We start from the raw sequence: 17,003 nt of genomic DNA on the forward strand, positions 1-17,003 counted from the left end.
ACACACACACACACACACACACACACACACACACACACACACACACACCCCTTCTCTCTCTCCCTGTCTCAAATCATCTACACACACACACACACACACACACACACACACCTTCTCTCTCTCCCTGTCTCAAATCATCTCAGGCACAATATAAGCCTCTTCCCCAATCCCATTTTCTTCCCTCTCTAGATGAAATTAGCATCTTGGTTTTGGGGCTCTCCATGCATGTGTTTATTTATTTTGGCTGTGTTGGGTCCTCGTTGCTGCGCACGGGCTGTAGGCGCGAGGGCTTCAGTAGTTGTGACACACAGGCTCAGTAGTTGTGGCTCGCAGGCTCTGGAACGCAGGCTCAGTAGTTGTGGCACATGGGCTTAGTTGCTCCGTGACATGTGGGATCTTCCCGGACCGAAGCTCGAACCCGTGACCCCTGCATTGGCAGGCGGATTCTTAACCACTGCGCCACCAGGGAAGCCCCCGTGCATGTGTTTATACCTTCACTACACTTGGATATGTACATTACAGAAAACCTTATATAAGGTATGTATTATTCTATAGCTTGTTTTGGGGTTCAGCATTGTTTTGGGGCCTGTCCATGTTGGTACGTGTAGCTAAAGTTCACTAACTTTACTGCTTTAGCATTTCACCGGATGCTTAGAGCAATTTATACTTTCTCCTGTTGATGGACATCTAGGTTGTTGATTTTTTGCTATTAAAAACAGCTCCGGAGTGATCATTCTTGTCTGTGGCTTCATGCGTATGTGTAAAGTGACTCTCTAAGATCTTTACCTAGAAGTGAAATTGCTCCGTTGGAGGATGCATACATACATTCTATCTCCCCATTTAAGAATTCAACATTTTTGCCAATCGCAAGGGAGCGAAATGGCATGTGACTGTCTTAATTTGCATTCCCCTATTAGTGATGAGATTAAGAATTGTTTCATCCATGAATTTCCTTTTGTATTTTTCTCTCATAAATTGTCTAGCTGTACGTTTTGCCATTTTTTGCCTGTTGGATTGTCTTTTTCATATATTTGTAACAGTTGTATATTTGTTCTGGATAGTAATCCTTTGGTAGTTATACCTATTGCAAATATCTCCTCCAGGTCTGTGGGTTCTTTTCATTTGTTTATTATTATGTCCTTTGATGTGCATGCATTTTAACTTTAATGTGATCAATAGATCAATCTCTTCCGGTAAGGATTTTTATTCTTTGTGATAAGAAATCCTTCCCTGTCTTAAAGCCATCGAGATGGTCTCTTAGATTTTTCTTTAAACACTTTCAAGTTTTAATTTAGGTCTTTAACTCATTGGAATTTATTTTCCTGTAAGGAGGTAGATGGGGCTATGCTTTTTTCATGTGAGTAACTAAGCCAGCTCCTTTCCTGGACACCCATTTTTTCCCCCGAACCTGCATAGACACTGTCATGTCTAAGTTTCCAGAAATTTTGGGGTCTGTTTCTAGGCTCGCTCTTCCAATCCTCTGGTCCATCCATCCATCCCTATATCAGCACCACGCTGGCTGAATTCCTAGAGCTTTATAGTAAGTCTCCTCCCACGTTATTCTTCCGAATTGTTTTAGCTATTCTTGATCCTTTGGAATCTTGATTTTTTTTAATCTTTTTTCTTAATTACCTGAGTAACATATGCTTATAACAGAAAATAGAGGTAAGTTTGGGGTGAAAAAAGATTATAAACAGCAGGCTGATCTCATCACCAATATTTTTCAAATATACGTCTAAGTTATTGCAGGAGGCTTCTTACTCTATCACAGTTTTGTTACCTACTTTTTGCATTTAACGTATTTTGTCATGTCATCAAGTGTTTTGCTCTAACATGTTTTCATTGTTTCATAGTATTCTATCATCTGATCATTTAATAGGTATTTACCAATCACCCAGTAACAGGCATCTAGATTGTTTCCAATTTTCCTGGGGTATAAATAACACCGTGATGAACGTTCCTGTGACTAAACCTTTGTCCTAGAGTCTTTCCCTGACAATTGCCAACCTCCCTCCTACTTCCTCTCTCTCCTGGCTCAGCCCAGTTCAGCAAACCTTTACTCTACCTTCGGTATTCCGGGCTCTGCACAGAGACTGGGATGAATCTGGAGTGGTCCCCATCCTGTAGGGCTCCCAGTCTACCCCCATCCCCACCCCTTGGTGGTCTCTTGCCCATGAGCTTTACCTGGTACAGCCAGGGTGAACCCCACCTCACTGGTGGGTGTCAAGCCCTGACCTCCAGGAGGGCACAGTCTGTAGCTTTAAACAATGCATCTGTTCTGGAAGAAGGAGGATTAGCTGGACTGGAGCTCAGAGGACAGCAGGGCATGGGGCCTTTTTGTCTTTCTCAGCCACCTCGATTTCAACCCTTTAATCTTTGCCCTCTATTCAGGATCCTCTGCAAATTCTCCATCTCTTGGGGCAGAGATCTGATCTGACCCGACTCCCCATCACCCTCCCGAGATTGCCCTCTGAGAGCCACAAAAGAACACCTGAACTCTCCACCTGAGAGCTTATTTTTTTCTTTCTTTTCTTCTAGACTGTATTTATTTTAAATTCTGTACTACTTTTCAATCACAAAGGTAAGGCATGCTGGTAAAAAATTCCAGTTTCCTTTCATCCTGCCTCCTATTCCCACTCTAAGAGGGAGCCATTCCCCAAGTTGGTCAGGGTTTATCAGCATGGGATTGTATTTATTTATTATTCTGGCTCTCGCTTTTTTCCAAAATGGCATTACATACAGAGCTCCTTTATTCTGCTGAAAAGGCCCTGTTGTATTCTAGAGGCTTCTTTAAGGGACCAGGATCTGCTTTCTGCCTGCCTCCTTTGTGCCTGGCCCCACCTAACTCTGCCCCTTTGCCAGGTGTCAGGGCAGGCGTCTTGGGTGCTTTTTCTCCTTCCGTTTCCTTCCTTCGTGCTCAGGTTCTGCACTCTTTTCATCTACCCATCGACTGCCTGTTGAAGTCAGGATTGCTGTCGGGGGCCAGGTCTGCATCTGTCTTAGCCTCATTCCACAGATGGGGGAACTAAGGCTTAGAGAGGTGAAGTCATCTGCCCAGCGTCTCTCCATTGCTGAGTGGCAGAGCCCAGGCTGGCCCGGCTGGCCCTCTCCCTCCAAGCTCCTATCACCATTCTTCCTTGCTCTCCACCTGCCTGAGATCCCCCCCACAGGCTGTCGGGGAAACCTCACTCTTGTGACTTCCTGATAGTCCTGAGAGCTTGGCAGGGCATCTGTTACCACGTGCATTTTATGGATGGGGAACCAAGTCTTGGCTGCTGGAGGCACCTCTCCCTCCCTGCTGGCTGTAGGCAGGTACTGCCAGGACCAGGGAGTGTCTGTAGTGGTGCCAGTGGGAAGGGAGGTGTCAGGGTGGGTGGAGGCCTGGATCACGTGCCCCTTGGTACCTTGACCACCTTATACAAAATGTGGGCACATCCATGACAGATTCTCTGTTCCCTTCCTGACGGGGAAACGGAGGCCCCAGGAGAGAAGCTGTTGCACACCTCTGCTAGGGGCAGTCCTGGCTGCGGAGGACCGGAGGCCTCAGTGCAGGGAAGGGATGAATGCACTGCCTACAGGAAACTTCCTGAAAAGGGAACTCTCCGTAACTAGGAAAACAGGCCCCTTTTCCCTTATGGTGCTTTCCTGACCACCCCCAGGTGTACCCTGGGGCAGCTGTCAGCTGGGATCTGCTCCATCTGAGTGGCTTCCTAGAAGTGCTACTTGTCAGTGCTCCACCCCAGAACTGGGTTTGAAGGTGGCCTCTAATCCCTGACAGGCAGTGTGAAGTTGGGCACGTGACTTCTCTCCCCAAGCCTCAGTTTCCGTATCTATAAAATGGGCATGAGGAATATTATTCAGCCTAGAAAAGGAAGGAAATTCTGGCACCTGCTAAGACATAGATGAACCTTGAGGACATTATATTAAGTGAGAGAAGCCAGTCACAAAAAGACAAATATTCTATAATTCTACTTGTATGAGATACCTAGAGTAGTCACATTCATAGAGATAGAAAGGAAAATGGTGGTTGCCAGGGGCTGGGGAGGTGGGAATGGGGAGTCGTGTTCACAGGAACTGGGAGGGGACCCAAAGCTGCCTCAGCTTCCTCCCTTGCCCCGCCCATCTGAAGCTGTGGCCCCACCCACCACCCAGGCCCCGCCCTTCCCCGCCCCACTTCTTCCCCGCCCCACTTCTTCCCCATCCCTCCTCAGGTGCTCTCTTGATACCTTTATTGAGCACCTGCTGTGTGCGGTAGACCCTTGTCCTCCAGCAGCATCTGGAGGAAAGGTTGAAGATTGATGACACCAGTGCAGACTGCCTGCTGCCCTACTCTGTCCTAAGTGCTTTAGAAGCATGGAGTCCCCTGGGCTCTTCCGGGCAGCCCTGCGGGGAATCTGCCCCTGACATTTGTGAAGAACCTGAGGCTGAGAGCCAGGGAGGACCCTGCCCGAGGCCAAGGCAGCAGCAGAGCCCTGGCCTGCACCCAGGTCACATGCTTTCGGCTGCTGGCTGCCCCCTGTCACCTCCACTCCAGAGGGGCTGCCCCGACCACCTGGCCGTCTCCTCTTGGGGCCAGTCGTGGGGAAGGCACGGTCCCTGGCACCCTGGGGACTAAAGCCTGGGCTTTGGCACCTGCACCTTCTTTCCAGATTTCCCCAAAAACGCCATCAGAGAGGGGCAGTGACTTGTCCAGAGCCCCACAGTGAGTTGGTGGCAGAGGTGAGGCAGAAACACGGTGCAGCTAAAGGGTGACCCCTCCCAGACAGGTCCCCCACACGAGGCCGGGCCTGCCCTTCTAAGCTGTGTGACCTGGGCCCCTGGCTCTGCCCCTCTGAACCTCTGAGGCCTCCTCGGCACAGTGGAACGGGCGCCGGCCTGGGCTGAGGAGGCACCAGCAGCCTCGGGGGCCAGCACAGGACCGTCCCCCCCTGCCCTGACTTGAGTCTAGTTATTTGGACACTGCTCTGTCTCTCCCACCCCTCCCCACATGCTCACACTGGCCCGAGAGCCCCCTGGGGCAGGGGCGTTTTATTGGTCACATTTATTACCCGTAGAGGAACGGGCCAGGGGCTGAACGGAGAGCTTAGAGCGTGCTTCAAGACAGGTGTTTGGGGGCCGGGGGGCAGGAGGAGCCAGACACGCTCGGTGGATGGGACTGTCTCCTACCTCTTGGAGTCTCAAGGTCCCTCACCTGTGACGGAGCTGTGGACAGTTCCCACCTCAGACCCAGAAGGAGTTAGGAAGGCGACATAAGCAAAGCCCCAGGACAGCAGGGGCCCGGAGACAGCTCCTCACCGGGAGAGGCTGAGTGTTCTCCAGTACGTGACACACCCACTCCCCCGAAACAGTGAGGTTGCAACCACATCCTGCCTGGTCATCAGCTGCCCCCACCCCCAGCGTCTGGCATCCTGCCCTGGCAGCCTCGTCCTGACTCTCCAGGGGCAGGCTGTTGCACATTCTTGGGCCCTCCGTCCTGGCCCCTCCTACCTTCCGGCCCCCAGTCTTTGGGCGCCTGCCTGGATGTGGCCAGGAAGGGAGGGAGGAGTGTCGGGGTGTCTTTCAGCTGGGGGCCGGCTGCGTGATTCAGCAGGCCCTCCCCTGGACAGCTGCTTGCCCAGGAGTGTGGGTGGTGTGAGGGGCCAGCTGGTCATTAGAGGGCCCGGGCCTTCCTGTGGGGCAGGTTCTCACCCTGGCCTGTGAGTCCCGGCCTCACCAGGAGGGCTGACCCCTGGGCTGGAGCCGCTGGCTCAGGGCAGGTGGTGGTGGTGTCTGCTGGCCTTGCGGTGACCTGAGCTCTGGGAACCCCGCGGGGGCAGGGAAGCTGAACTCCTGGACTCTATCTCTTGGCCCTGCCCTGCGTGGGGCCTTGGGCAGGTGGACGGCGAGGCTGTGCAGTGGTGAGGATCTGAGTGGGGAGGTGGAGGGACAGGCCTGAGTTGGATCTCGGCTCTGGCCCTGAGTAGTAGAGTGACGTTGGGCAGGTGACTCTCCCCTGAGCCTCAGTCATCCCATCTGTGAAATGGGACCAAAGATAGACCCCGCATCTGGATGTCAAAGGGACCCCACGAGGAGGATTCCATGGTAAGGACCAGCCCGGTGCCTGGCACACGTTCTCTGTTGAGCACCTCTATTCCCTCAAGGGGTCTAGGTTTGCTTTCCTCCTGTCCTCACCCGTCCCGGCGTGCCCGAGGAAGATGAGATGGGAAGCATCTGGTGTTTGCAGGGAGGCCCTGTTTTATGAAGTGTTTGTTACTTACTATTGTCACTATTAATATTATAAATAATCAAAATAATGTGGCCCCGTCCCATAACCTGGGCACCCTTGTGCCTCTCCCAACAGAAACAGACCCATTTGTCAAAACACAGGTATTTAGGGACCTCCCCAGCAGCCCAGTGTTTAGGAATCTGGGCTTCCATTGCAGGGGGCATGGGTTTGATCCCTGGACAGGGAACTAAGATCCCACATACTGCACGGCACAGCCACAGAAAAAAAAGTGAGTTCATACTAAGCCCCCTCTTCTGCATTTGGCTTTTCTCACACTTTGAATAAATCTCTTCGGACCACTGGCGCAGCTTCGTGGCAGCTGGTTCCGAGTGAACTGGAAGTTTTCAACTAGCCCCTCTGGTTGGTCTGATCATTAGCAGGATGGGGTCTAGACAAGAATTCAGGAATGCTCCTGCTGAAACGTGGGGGTCCCTGTGAGGCTGCTTTCGCAGTCTGTCAGCGTGACCTGGATCTCAGTGCTCAGCCTTCCTGTCTATGGAATGGGGAGGCTGCCTGCCTTCCCTCTGGTGGTTTCCCAGCCACCTGGTGAACATACGGTTTCTGGACAGACGCCGATCCGTGGGCTGGCCCATGAGTGTTGCCCAGCTAGCGTGACTCACAGCTAGACTTGAGGTAGAGTTTTGGACAGTGGGTCCACTGTCTCCTGCCTCTGATCCCTGGGTTTCAGAAAGCCAGGCCACCCTGTAGTAACCCCCTCCCGTGGGTCCCTTTCAGGTTGAACCATGATTCCGGTGACAGAGCTCCGCTACTTTGCGGACACACAGCCAGCGTACCGGATCCTGAAGCCGTGGTGGGACGTGTTCACCGACTACATCTCCATCGTCATGCTGATGATCGCGGTTTTTGGCGGCACGCTGCAGGTCACCCAGGACAAGATGATCTGCCTGCCGTGTAAGTGGGTCACCAAGGACTCCTGCAACGACTCATTCCGGGGCTGGGTGGCCCCCGGCCCAGAGCCCCGCTACCCCAACTCCACCGTCTTGCCCACCCCCGACACTGGCCCCACGGGCATCAAGTATGACCTGGACCGGCACCAGTACAACTATGTGGATGCGGTGTGCTACGAGAACCGCCTGCACTGGTTCGCCAAGTACTTCCCCTACCTGGTGCTTCTGCACACACTCATCTTCCTGGCCTGCAGCAACTTCTGGTTCAAGTTCCCTCGCACCAGCTCGAAGCTGGAGCATTTTGTGTCCATCCTGCTCAAGTGCTTCGACTCGCCCTGGACCACGCGAGCCCTGTCGGAGACGGTGGTGGAGGAGAGCGACCCCAAGCCGGCCTTCAGCAAGATGAACGGCTCCATGGACAAGAAGGCGTCGACGGTCAGCGAGGACGTGGAGGCCACCGTGCCCATGCTGCAGCGAACCAAGTCTCGGATCGAGCAGGGCATCGTGGACCGCTCGGAGACGGGCGTGCTGGACAAGAAGGAGGGGGAGCAGGCCAAGGCGCTGTTCGAGAAGGTGAAGAAGTTCCGGACCCACGTGGAGGAGGGGGACGTCGTGTACCGTCTGTACATGCGGCAGACCGTCATCAAGGTGGTCAAGTTCGTCCTCATCATTTGCTACACCGTGTGCTACGTGCACGCCATCAAGTTCGACGTGGACTGCACCGTGGACATCGAGGGCCTGACGGGCTACCGCACGTACCGCTGCGCCCACCCACTGGCCACGCTCTTCAAGATCCTGGCGTCCTTCTACATCAGCCTGGTCATCTTCTACGGCCTCATCTGCGTGTACACCCTCTGGTGGATGCTCCGGCGCTCCCTCAAGAAGTACTCGTTCGAGTCCATCCGCGAGGAGAGCAGCTACAGCGACATCCCCGATGTCAAGAACGACTTCGCCTTCATGCTGCACCTCATCGACCAGTACGACCCGCTCTACTCCAAGCGCTTTGCCGTCTTCCTGTCGGAGGTGAGTGAGAACAAGCTGCGGCAGCTGAACCTCAACAACGAGTGGACGCTGGACAAACTGCGGCAGCGGCTCACCAAGAACGCGCAGGACAAGCTGGAGCTGCACCTGTTCATGCTCAGCGGCATCCCCGACACCGTGTTCGACCTGGTGGAGCTGGAGGTGCTGAAGCTGGAGCTGATCCCCGACGTGACCATCCCGCCCAGCATCGCGCAGCTCACGGGCCTCAAGGAGCTGTGGCTGTACCACACGGCCGCCAAGATCGAGGCGCCCGCCCTGGCCTTCCTGCGCGAGAACCTGCGGGCGCTGCACATCAAGTTCACGGACATCAAGGAGATCCCGCTGTGGATCTACAGCCTGAAGACGCTGGAGGAGCTGCATCTGACAGGCAACCTGAGCGCGGAGAACAACCGCTACATCGTCATCGACGGGCTGCGCGAGCTCAAGCGGCTCAAGGTGTTGCGGCTCAAGAGCAACCTGAGCAAGCTGCCACAGGTGGTCACGGACGTGGGCGTGCACCTGCAGAAGCTGTCCATCAACAACGAGGGCACCAAGCTCATCGTCCTCAACAGCCTCAAGAAGATGGCCAACCTGACGGAGCTGGAGCTGATCCGCTGCGACCTGGAGCGGATCCCGCACTCCATCTTCAGCCTCCACAACCTGCAGGAGATCGACCTCAAGGACAACAACCTCAAGACCATCGAGGAGATCATCAGCTTCCAGCACCTGCACCGCCTCACCTGCCTTAAGCTGTGGTACAACCACATCGCCTACATCCCCATCCAGATCGGCAACCTCACCAACCTCGAGCGCCTCTACCTGAACCGCAACAAGATCGAGAAGATCCCCACGCAGCTCTTCTACTGCCGCAAGCTGCGCTACCTGGACCTCAGCCACAACAACCTGACCTTCCTCCCCGCTGACATCGGCCTCCTACAGAACCTGCAGAACCTGGCCGTCACGGCCAACCGGGTGAGTGGCTCGTGGCAGGGGTGCTCCTGGGTGTGGAGTCTTCAGCTGTGGTTCCCAGGACCCCCTGGGAGGAGCTGGTTGAAAATACAGATCCCCAGGCCCCGGACCAGACCTGCTGAATCAGAATCTGTGGGCTTGGGAGGCCGTCTCTGCTGCAGAACGTGGCAGAGTTCACCTGCCAGGAGGGATGGTGTGGTCAGGCGGGGCCTGTCCCCGAGGTGGCCTTGGGCGGGTTCCTCGAAGGCAGTGATGTGCACGGGCAGGAGGTCCACAGCCTGCCCTGCTCTCTCAGAGCTCGGTCGTCGGAGGTGGGACTTAGCCTGGAGCTTGCAGTGTCTTTCTCAGCTTGTCCTGGACCAGATTTGGAGCCCAGGATGGGCCCACCAGGGACAGAAACTTTGTGGGTGACTGGTGCAACTCCCACCGCCACTCACACCCTTTGCCCTCTGTGTTTTGAGGGTGGCAGAGGGCAGAGTTGAGCTTAGCTGGGGCTGGTTTGTTACCACTTGCCTTTCTGGAGAGGAAATTGTGCGAACCGTTGTGGGCCCGTGGTACTGGAGGCCACGCCCGGGAGACGATCGAGACCTCTGGCGGCTCCCGTGCACCAGCCCCTTGCCTGTCTGGACAAGCCACCCACCCAAGGGCCCCTCCGCGGAAGCAGGCAGGTGAGGGTTGAGGGCAAGTGGTCCTGTGGCCTTGTGGCCTGGCCTCTGCCGTGGAAACAAAGCCACAGCTGCTGGGGGGACCTCTCCCTGCCCTGCCCACCCCTTCTGGGGCCCTAGAGGGAGGTTGATATTGGAAAGAACGTCTTCCCGGTTTGTTCCTACTCCGAGTGGAAACCCTCTTGCAGTGAAGAGGGTGGTATCAGGGTGGACACTCTCGCAGCGAGGCTAGGGGTGATGGAAGCCCGTGGCCGGGGGCTGGGATGCTGAGGGAGAGCCAATCCAGCCAGCACCTCTGCGCCTCTGTTGCCGGCAGCAGCATGAAGCTGCCCCGTGGGCTTATGGAGCTCCTGCTCTGTGTCCACCCTGCGCTGGGCACCCTGCTCCCGGCACCCTGTGAGTCCTCCTGGCAGGAGCTCTCTGCAGCAGCCTGGAGGCAGGCAGCCCCTGAAACGTCCCGTTCTAGGAAAGGACATGCCTTCTCCAACATCACCCAGGTTGGAGGGTCCAGGCACCCCAGACCTCTGACCACCAGAACCCCTCCCGTCTTCCCTAAGCCTCTCTCCCTATAAACCACGGAGATTTTGACAAATCCTTTCTCCCTCCCTCAAATTATACCTGTGTGCATGTGTGAGAACGTACAGGGGTGAAGGTCAGATCCCAGGCTGCTTCACTCTGGAGAATCCGCCTCCAGGGCCTGGGACAGGCCCACTGGTCAGGAAAATTGGCCTCCCGGGGAGAAGCCCCATTTGGGGAGCATAGGACAAACACACACCTCCTTTAGCATGTTGAGGGGGACCAAGTGGCCCCCCCCCCCGGAGCACAGTGCGGGGCCAGATTGCCCCTGGATTCGGGGCTGCCTTGGGCATCCCAAGAACCCCTCGTGGTGCCCACTCTGTCCCGGGAGCTGTGTGGGCACCAGGTCTTGATGGGCCTTCCCAGCCAGTGGAGGGTGGAGGGTACAATTCCCAACCTGTCCCCACCCCCAGCTCCTCACCCCAGGCATGGCTGCCAGGTCATGCCTGTTGGCTGAGGTCATCCCTCAGGAAGAGCTGGGGGCAGGCACGCTGTCGCTGTCCCGAGGAAGGAGACCCTCTGACACCCAGTTCAGCACAGTGCTTAATCATGTCCTGTCCCCGCCCACTGGAATGCTAGAGGCCTTTGTAGGGAAAAAAGTTCGCTTGGGCCAGTCCTAGTCAGGCTCCTCCTTTTAGGCAGGAGCCCCCCTCCCTTCCTCCCTCTGGGCCTGGCGGTTCCTTGTGAGCCACCCCGGGCTATGGGCTTCATGTGAGTGGACAGGCAGGGGCGAATGTGGCCCGGCTCAGGCCCTCGGCCTCTGTTTTCTTAGGTTTAAACTCATGTTAGCGAACACCTAGATAAGTGGGCGTCCACTTGTTTGGTTATTCATTGGTTCATTGATTTGGGGAATGTTTTTTGAGCACTCCTAGTGTGGAGCAGGGAGCTGGGGACCTAGGAACAAACAAGCGGCTGCCCATCCTGAGCTCACCTCTCTCAGGGAAAGACAGGCAACCAGCATTTAGCACAGTGGAGGAGACTAGGCTGGGGCACAGCGGAGTGGCCTCAACCCGGACTTACCCCAGGGCAGGCGGGCCTCCTGGAGGAGGGCGCATCTCATCTGGCCCTGCAGGACAAGGAGTTAGCCAGGTGAAGAGGAAAGGGAGAGTCTAGGAGGCTCTGTCCACAGAGAGCTGAGAGCCCAGGGGGAGGAGCCGTGAGCTGAGCCCCTGGAATTTGGACTTTCCCCTGAGGCCAGGGCTTGAGGAGCGTCCTGTTCTGCCCACGTGGTTTCAGATAATCTGTCTCACGTCCCTTCCCTCGACCCTCTGACAACAAGGACCTTGGCTCTTTCGTTCAGTGCCTGACGTGGAGCAAAATGTTCACCGAATTCCCATTGACTGAGCGACGACGAAGGCATTATGCTGCCTTGGAATTTAGAGAGCTCGCTCCTGCTGCAACTCGAGGGTATTGGGGGTGGGGCAAGATGAGAGGTCAAGAGTGGATGGAAAGCCCGTGGGCAGCCATCAGGCGGGGGCGAGGCCTGGACTGGCAAGGGCTGCCAGGGATGGCGAGACGGACGGATGTGGGGGAGACTTCGGGGGTGGAATCCACAGGACATGGGCGGGATTGGATGTGGGGAGAGAGAGGTCTGACGTGACTCGAGGTTTCTCACGTGGCTGCCTGGGTAGCTGGAGGGTCATTGAGGCCAGGTGTGGGACAAGGCACAGGTTTTCAGAGAGGAGAGTGTAGGTCCCATATTGGGACATCCAAGGGACCAGGTTGAGTCAGCCTGAAGCCCAAGGAGTCATCCCCTTAGGCTCCTGGGTGAAGATGGGTCCTCGATAAGGTCACGGGGGAAAGGATGGAGGGAAGGGGAGTCTGGCTCGAGCCTTTGGGATTGACGGCGACGAGCCGGGCCAGGCAGGAGCGGGTGGGCACACAGCCCACGGGGGAGTCCGGTGAAAGGAGAACTGTTGCATGTCTGGTGGATTAGGAGTGACCGCTGCTGGCTCTGGCCAGGTAGTTTCCAGGGTGGGCAGCGGCAGAAGCCAGATCACGGCGGGCCAAGGAGAGAGACGGCGTCTTTCCAAACGGTTTGTTGGGAAGCCTGGAGAGGCTCCTGGGAGGGTTGTCTCTTTTGCAAAGACCAGGTGGACTTGAGGGGGAGCCAGTGCTGACGGGGGAGCCGTTGAGGCCCCTGAGGAGGTGGGAGAGGGCGGGATTGGGGTGATGGGAAACGACTTCACACCTTCAGCGCACGAGCACACCTCACGAGGGACAGGAGTGGCCTGGGTGGGGCACTGAGCCACCGAAGGCACCTTCTTTTCTCTCCACGCGCCTGGAAAGAGCTCGCTGATGGGCTGGGGGTGCTCCGGGGAGGGGACGTGTCAGGGGGAGGGCTCCGATGTGAGCCCCAGCTCTGCCACCTGCTGGTCCAGCCTCTCCCACTCCCTGGCCACTGTCTGTGTCACCAGAGGAGGCCAGTGTTGGGTGCAGTGGGGTCTCTGGGAGGCTCTGGCCCGTCCGTCCTGCCGGAGCCCACTTCCCATCTGCCCTCTCACCTTCATGTCCCTGCTGACCTGGAAGCCACCTCTGCCCCATACCTGACCACTGGGCCACGTTGAAGCCCCAGGTCAGGAGTCCCCTTTAAAACAGTCACAGTGTCCCTCATGGCATGGCCTCTGCCTTCTCAGCGGGAAAATGGGGACGGTGACAGAGCAAGCTCCCCGTCACCCTCACATGGGCTCGGGCCCAAGTCCCTTGGCTCCTGCCCTGCTGGAAGGGTCCCTCCTGCCCACCATATCTGAAGGAGGTGGTTGTAGGAAAATAGGCTCAGTCAGAGCTCGTGTTTGTAGCTGATTGCTCACAGGAGGGCGGGGAGGAAGCTGGCTTTTATGGGGTTCTTCCCGTGTGGCAGGAGACATGGCAGGTCCCCACCCAGGCTGCACCATCAACAGCGTGGACATTTAAGAGCACGGACTGTTGAGCCAGGTTCGAATCCTGGCTCCACCACTCTCCAGCTGTGAACCTCTAGGCAGGCTGGCTCCTTCAGGGCCTCAGTTTTCCCATCTGTAAAATGGAAAGAGTGTTTACAAAGTACTTACAGTTAGTTCCGAGGGTTCAGTGAGTTAATAGCATCAGTGCTCAGAGCGAACCTGCCCTGTAGTAAGTGGCATGTGGGTGTTGCCCATTATTCAAATTTTGCAAAATCAGAAGGAGGGGGCTCTGAATGGCCAACACTGGGTTCCCCACACCCACCATCAGCCTGTGACTTGACAGGTAAGGAAACTGAGGCCTAGGAAGGGGAAGTGATTGGTGAGCTCTCCCCAGTTCTCAGCAACAATTAAGGGTGTGGAATTTTCTCAGCAGGCTGCTCTGCTTTCATAAATTGCTCTTAAACCAGGCAGGACCAACAGCCTGGCTCCTGGTGAGCCCTGGGCGGTGGAGGACGGGGTGTGATTGGGAGTAGCTGGCTACTGTGATTTGCTTCTGGGGTGCTAGGCGCTGGGAGACAGCGGGGAGCACAGCACACCCAGCCCTGCCCTCTCAGAGCCCCCTGTCTGGGGGCGACAGGAGATCAAGCAGTTTGACCATGGAAGGGATCAGTGCTGTCCGGGGGACGTTGGGTGCCATAGGTTACCAGGAGGTCAGGGAGGCTTCCTGGAGGAAGTGACTGCAGAGCTGAGACCTAAAGAACAGGGGAAAGTTAGCCAGACTTGGGCCCAAATTGTGCCGGTCCCTGGGGTCTGGGGTAGCTGAAATGGGCATCAGAGAAGGTGCTGGTACCCAGGGCAGGGAAGCCCAGAGGCCCAGGTCCGAGGTGCACCTGCCTCACTTCGCCCTCTGCTCCTTCCCTGTAGATCGAGGCGCTGCCCCCGGAGCTCTTCCAGTGCCGGAAGCTGCGGGCCCTGCACCTGGGCAACAACGTCCTGCAGTCACTGCCCTCACGGGTGGGCGAGCTGACCAGCCTGACCCAGATCGAGCTGCGGGGCAACCGGCTGGAGTGCCTGCCCGTGGAGCTGGGCGAGTGCCCTCTGCTCAAGCGCAGTGGCCTGGTGGTGGAGGAGGACCTGTTCAACACTCTGCCTCCCGAGGTGAAGGAGCGGCTCTGGAGGGCTGACAAGGAGCAGGCCTGAGCCACCACGGGCACTGAGCACGGGCTGCCCAGAACAGCCAGCAGCGGGGCCTCCGGGGAGGCTTCAGGCCCAGGAGCCCAGGAGGCTCTGACTGACGACCAGCCCAGCCTCTCAGTGGGGGCGGGGCAGGAGCTGGGCCACAGGACCACCCCTGAAGGGCTGGCCCCTTTCTCCTCAAGACTCACGCCCCGTGGGGCAGGCGCCTGAGGGGGAGATCAGAGACCTGTAGTCCATCTCTGAGCACAGTATTTGGACAATCAGGGCCTCCTCCCTGGAGGCCATCTCTGCCCCAGAGGCTGAGCCGACACCAGAGGTCCAGGGACACCTACTTAGTTCTTGGTATTTATTTTCTCCGCCTCCCACCCCCTCCCTCCAGATAACTTATACATTCCCAAGAAAGTTCAGTTCCGATGGGGGGTGTCTGAGGAAGGGTGGGCTGCGTTTCCCTTTTCCTTTTTTTGGTGGTTTCAAAACCATTTAGGGCCCACCCAGCCTTGAGCCGAGCAGTCCAGGGTGAACCAGCTGTGGGACGGTCACCCCAGAGGTGCCAGGCTGGGCTCTGGTGGCACGGCCTGTGGGAAAGCAGGCCACCAGGCGGAGAGGCCAGGCCTGGGGTTTGCCGCAGCAGTTTAGATTTTTTTTAAGTAAAAAAAAAAAAAAAAATTTTTTTTAAGCTCTAAAAATTGATGGTTTGGGTATTAAAAAGAAAAAACTAAAAAAAAAAACAAAGGACACTAAAGGCCAGTGAGTTGGGGTCTCAGGGTGGGACAGCAGTTCCCCTTGAGGAGAGCGGCAAGACACTGAATTGTGTTTCCTCCCCCCGGGGTGCAGGCTGCAGGATGTCTTCCGAATCTGCTGCGACCTTGGTCCAGGAGTCTGTAGTTCCTCTCCCCGCCTGGGGCGGGGATTGTTGTGTCTTGTTTTTGGTGTCTTGTTTTCTTTCTCCTCCATGTATCTTGGCAGGCTCTCATTTCTGTGACTGTTGGCCGAAGAGAATGTTCCGGAGCTTCCAAGAAGGGAGGGGACTCGGGTTGGCTAATCCCCGGATGAACGGTGCTCCATTCCCCCCGCCCCCAATCCCTGATCGCGGTGTTAAGGAGCCCAGAGGAGCCCCCTCACCCGGACTCTGTTTTCCCACCTCACGCTCACGAGTTTGACTAGTGCTACTACTGGCCTCAGCCGCTGACGTCAGTCCTGTCACCACCTGGTCCTTCACAGCGGACACTTGGAGGCGGGGCCACGGGTGAGGAGGTTGCCGCCGGGGAGGGCGGGCTATCCAGGTTCTGGTTCCAGTTTCTGTCCCAGGCGCCTGGCACGTGCAGCCCACTCAGCGCCTGGCGGCGGGAATCCAGCTCACTTTAGATCAGTCACCGGGGGTCCCCGCTTTAGAAGGGTCCCCACCTTAGATCGATCACTTGGACATTAAGGCACGTTTTAGCGTCTCGTCTTAATGATTATGTCCACTCGTCCATTTGTGTTTTCTGCGTCGTGTCATTGGATGTAATCCTCAGAAATAACGCACACTAGCCTCTGACAACCATGAAGCAATCTGTTACACGTGGGTCTGAACTTGTAGACTTGGTTCAAATATCAAATAAATCTATAACAGAAAGTAGCCTCTGGAGGTCTCCATGTCATGGGCGGACCCTTCCCTCATCTGTCTGAGGCCCGCTCAGCCCCGTGGACTGGTTTGTGGAGTGACCATTTATCGGGCACCTAGAAGATAATGAACTCTGCTCCTCTGCCTGCCCCGTGATACCGGAAGCTCCTCGGAGGCAGCTACCGGACACGAGCTGGACGCAGCCCCTGTTCCACATCCGGTGTGGGCCCCACCAGGATCCCACAGCCAGCACGTTCTCTGCTGGCTGAGGCCTAAGGTTCGGGCCCTCCCGAGCTTTGATGGGAGGGAGGGAAGGGTGCTGGAATGGGAGCCAGTAGTCTCGGGTCCTTTTCCCAGCTCAGTCATCCCCTTTGTCAAACTGGGCAAGCCCCTTTCCTCCCGTGCCCTCCACATCCCCAGCTGTGCAGTGGGCACTTCCACTCTGCTCCCATCCGTCCCTTGTAATTCCAACAGCCAGTCTCCAGGGCTCTGCAGAGGCAGGACTGAGAGTCACCGTGGGCAGGCCTGACCCAGCTTCTAGCCCCTTTGGGCTGGAGGTGCTGAAGGTGTTGGGGTCAAGGGCAGAGGCTGGGGGAGATGGGCAGAGTTGTCTTCGGATTCTAGCTCTGCCATTTATTTGATGTGGACCCTCGGTTTCCTCATTTATAAAATCAGGATTGTTCTGGGGCTTACTCAGCTTTGTGATAATTTTGCTGGTAGGTGGAGTTTTTAGCAGAGGGCCTGGCTCCTGGAAATGAATAAATGATCTATCTTCCTCCTGGCCCAGCAAGGCTTGTGCTGGGCCAGCGTGGGTCCTGGGGCAGGGGTCTTTTGGTGAAGAAAAAAGGTCGTTGTGGGGGGCTTCCCTGTTGGCGCAGTGGTTGAGAGTCCGCCTGCCGATGCAGGGGACGCGGGTTTGTG

General features: G+C 56.5%; 1 protein-coding gene across 3 annotated transcripts in view; it reads left to right on the forward strand.

Annotated features, from left to right (window-relative positions):
• LRRC8A (leucine rich repeat containing 8 VRAC subunit A) overlaps positions 1 to 16,094 on the forward strand; it is a 26,174-nt gene extending 10,080 nt beyond the window's left edge. For 2 of the 3 annotated variants that reach the window (XM_029201757.1, XM_029201758.1), the window contains exon 3: positions 7,001 to 9,827. In XM_029201757.1, the coding sequence (XP_029057590.1) occupies positions 7,009 to 9,573 (2,565 nt within the window). In that variant the 5' untranslated portion in view covers positions 7,001 to 7,008 and the 3' untranslated portion in view covers positions 9,574 to 9,827. Of the gene's footprint in view, positions 1 to 7,000; positions 9,828 to 14,206 lie in introns of those variants that run through there. The other variant, XM_029201759.1, reaches the window with a different exon arrangement.
• Positions 16,095 to 17,003: the final 909 nt, after the last annotated feature.

The sequence above is a fragment of the Monodon monoceros genome, unplaced genomic scaffold (genome assembly GCF_005190385.1).
Source record: "Monodon monoceros isolate NGI ecotype Baffin Bay Population unplaced genomic scaffold, NGI_Narwhal_1 Super_Scaffold_5, whole genome shotgun sequence".
Classification (NCBI taxonomy): domain Eukaryota; kingdom Metazoa; phylum Chordata; class Mammalia; order Artiodactyla; family Monodontidae; genus Monodon; species Monodon monoceros.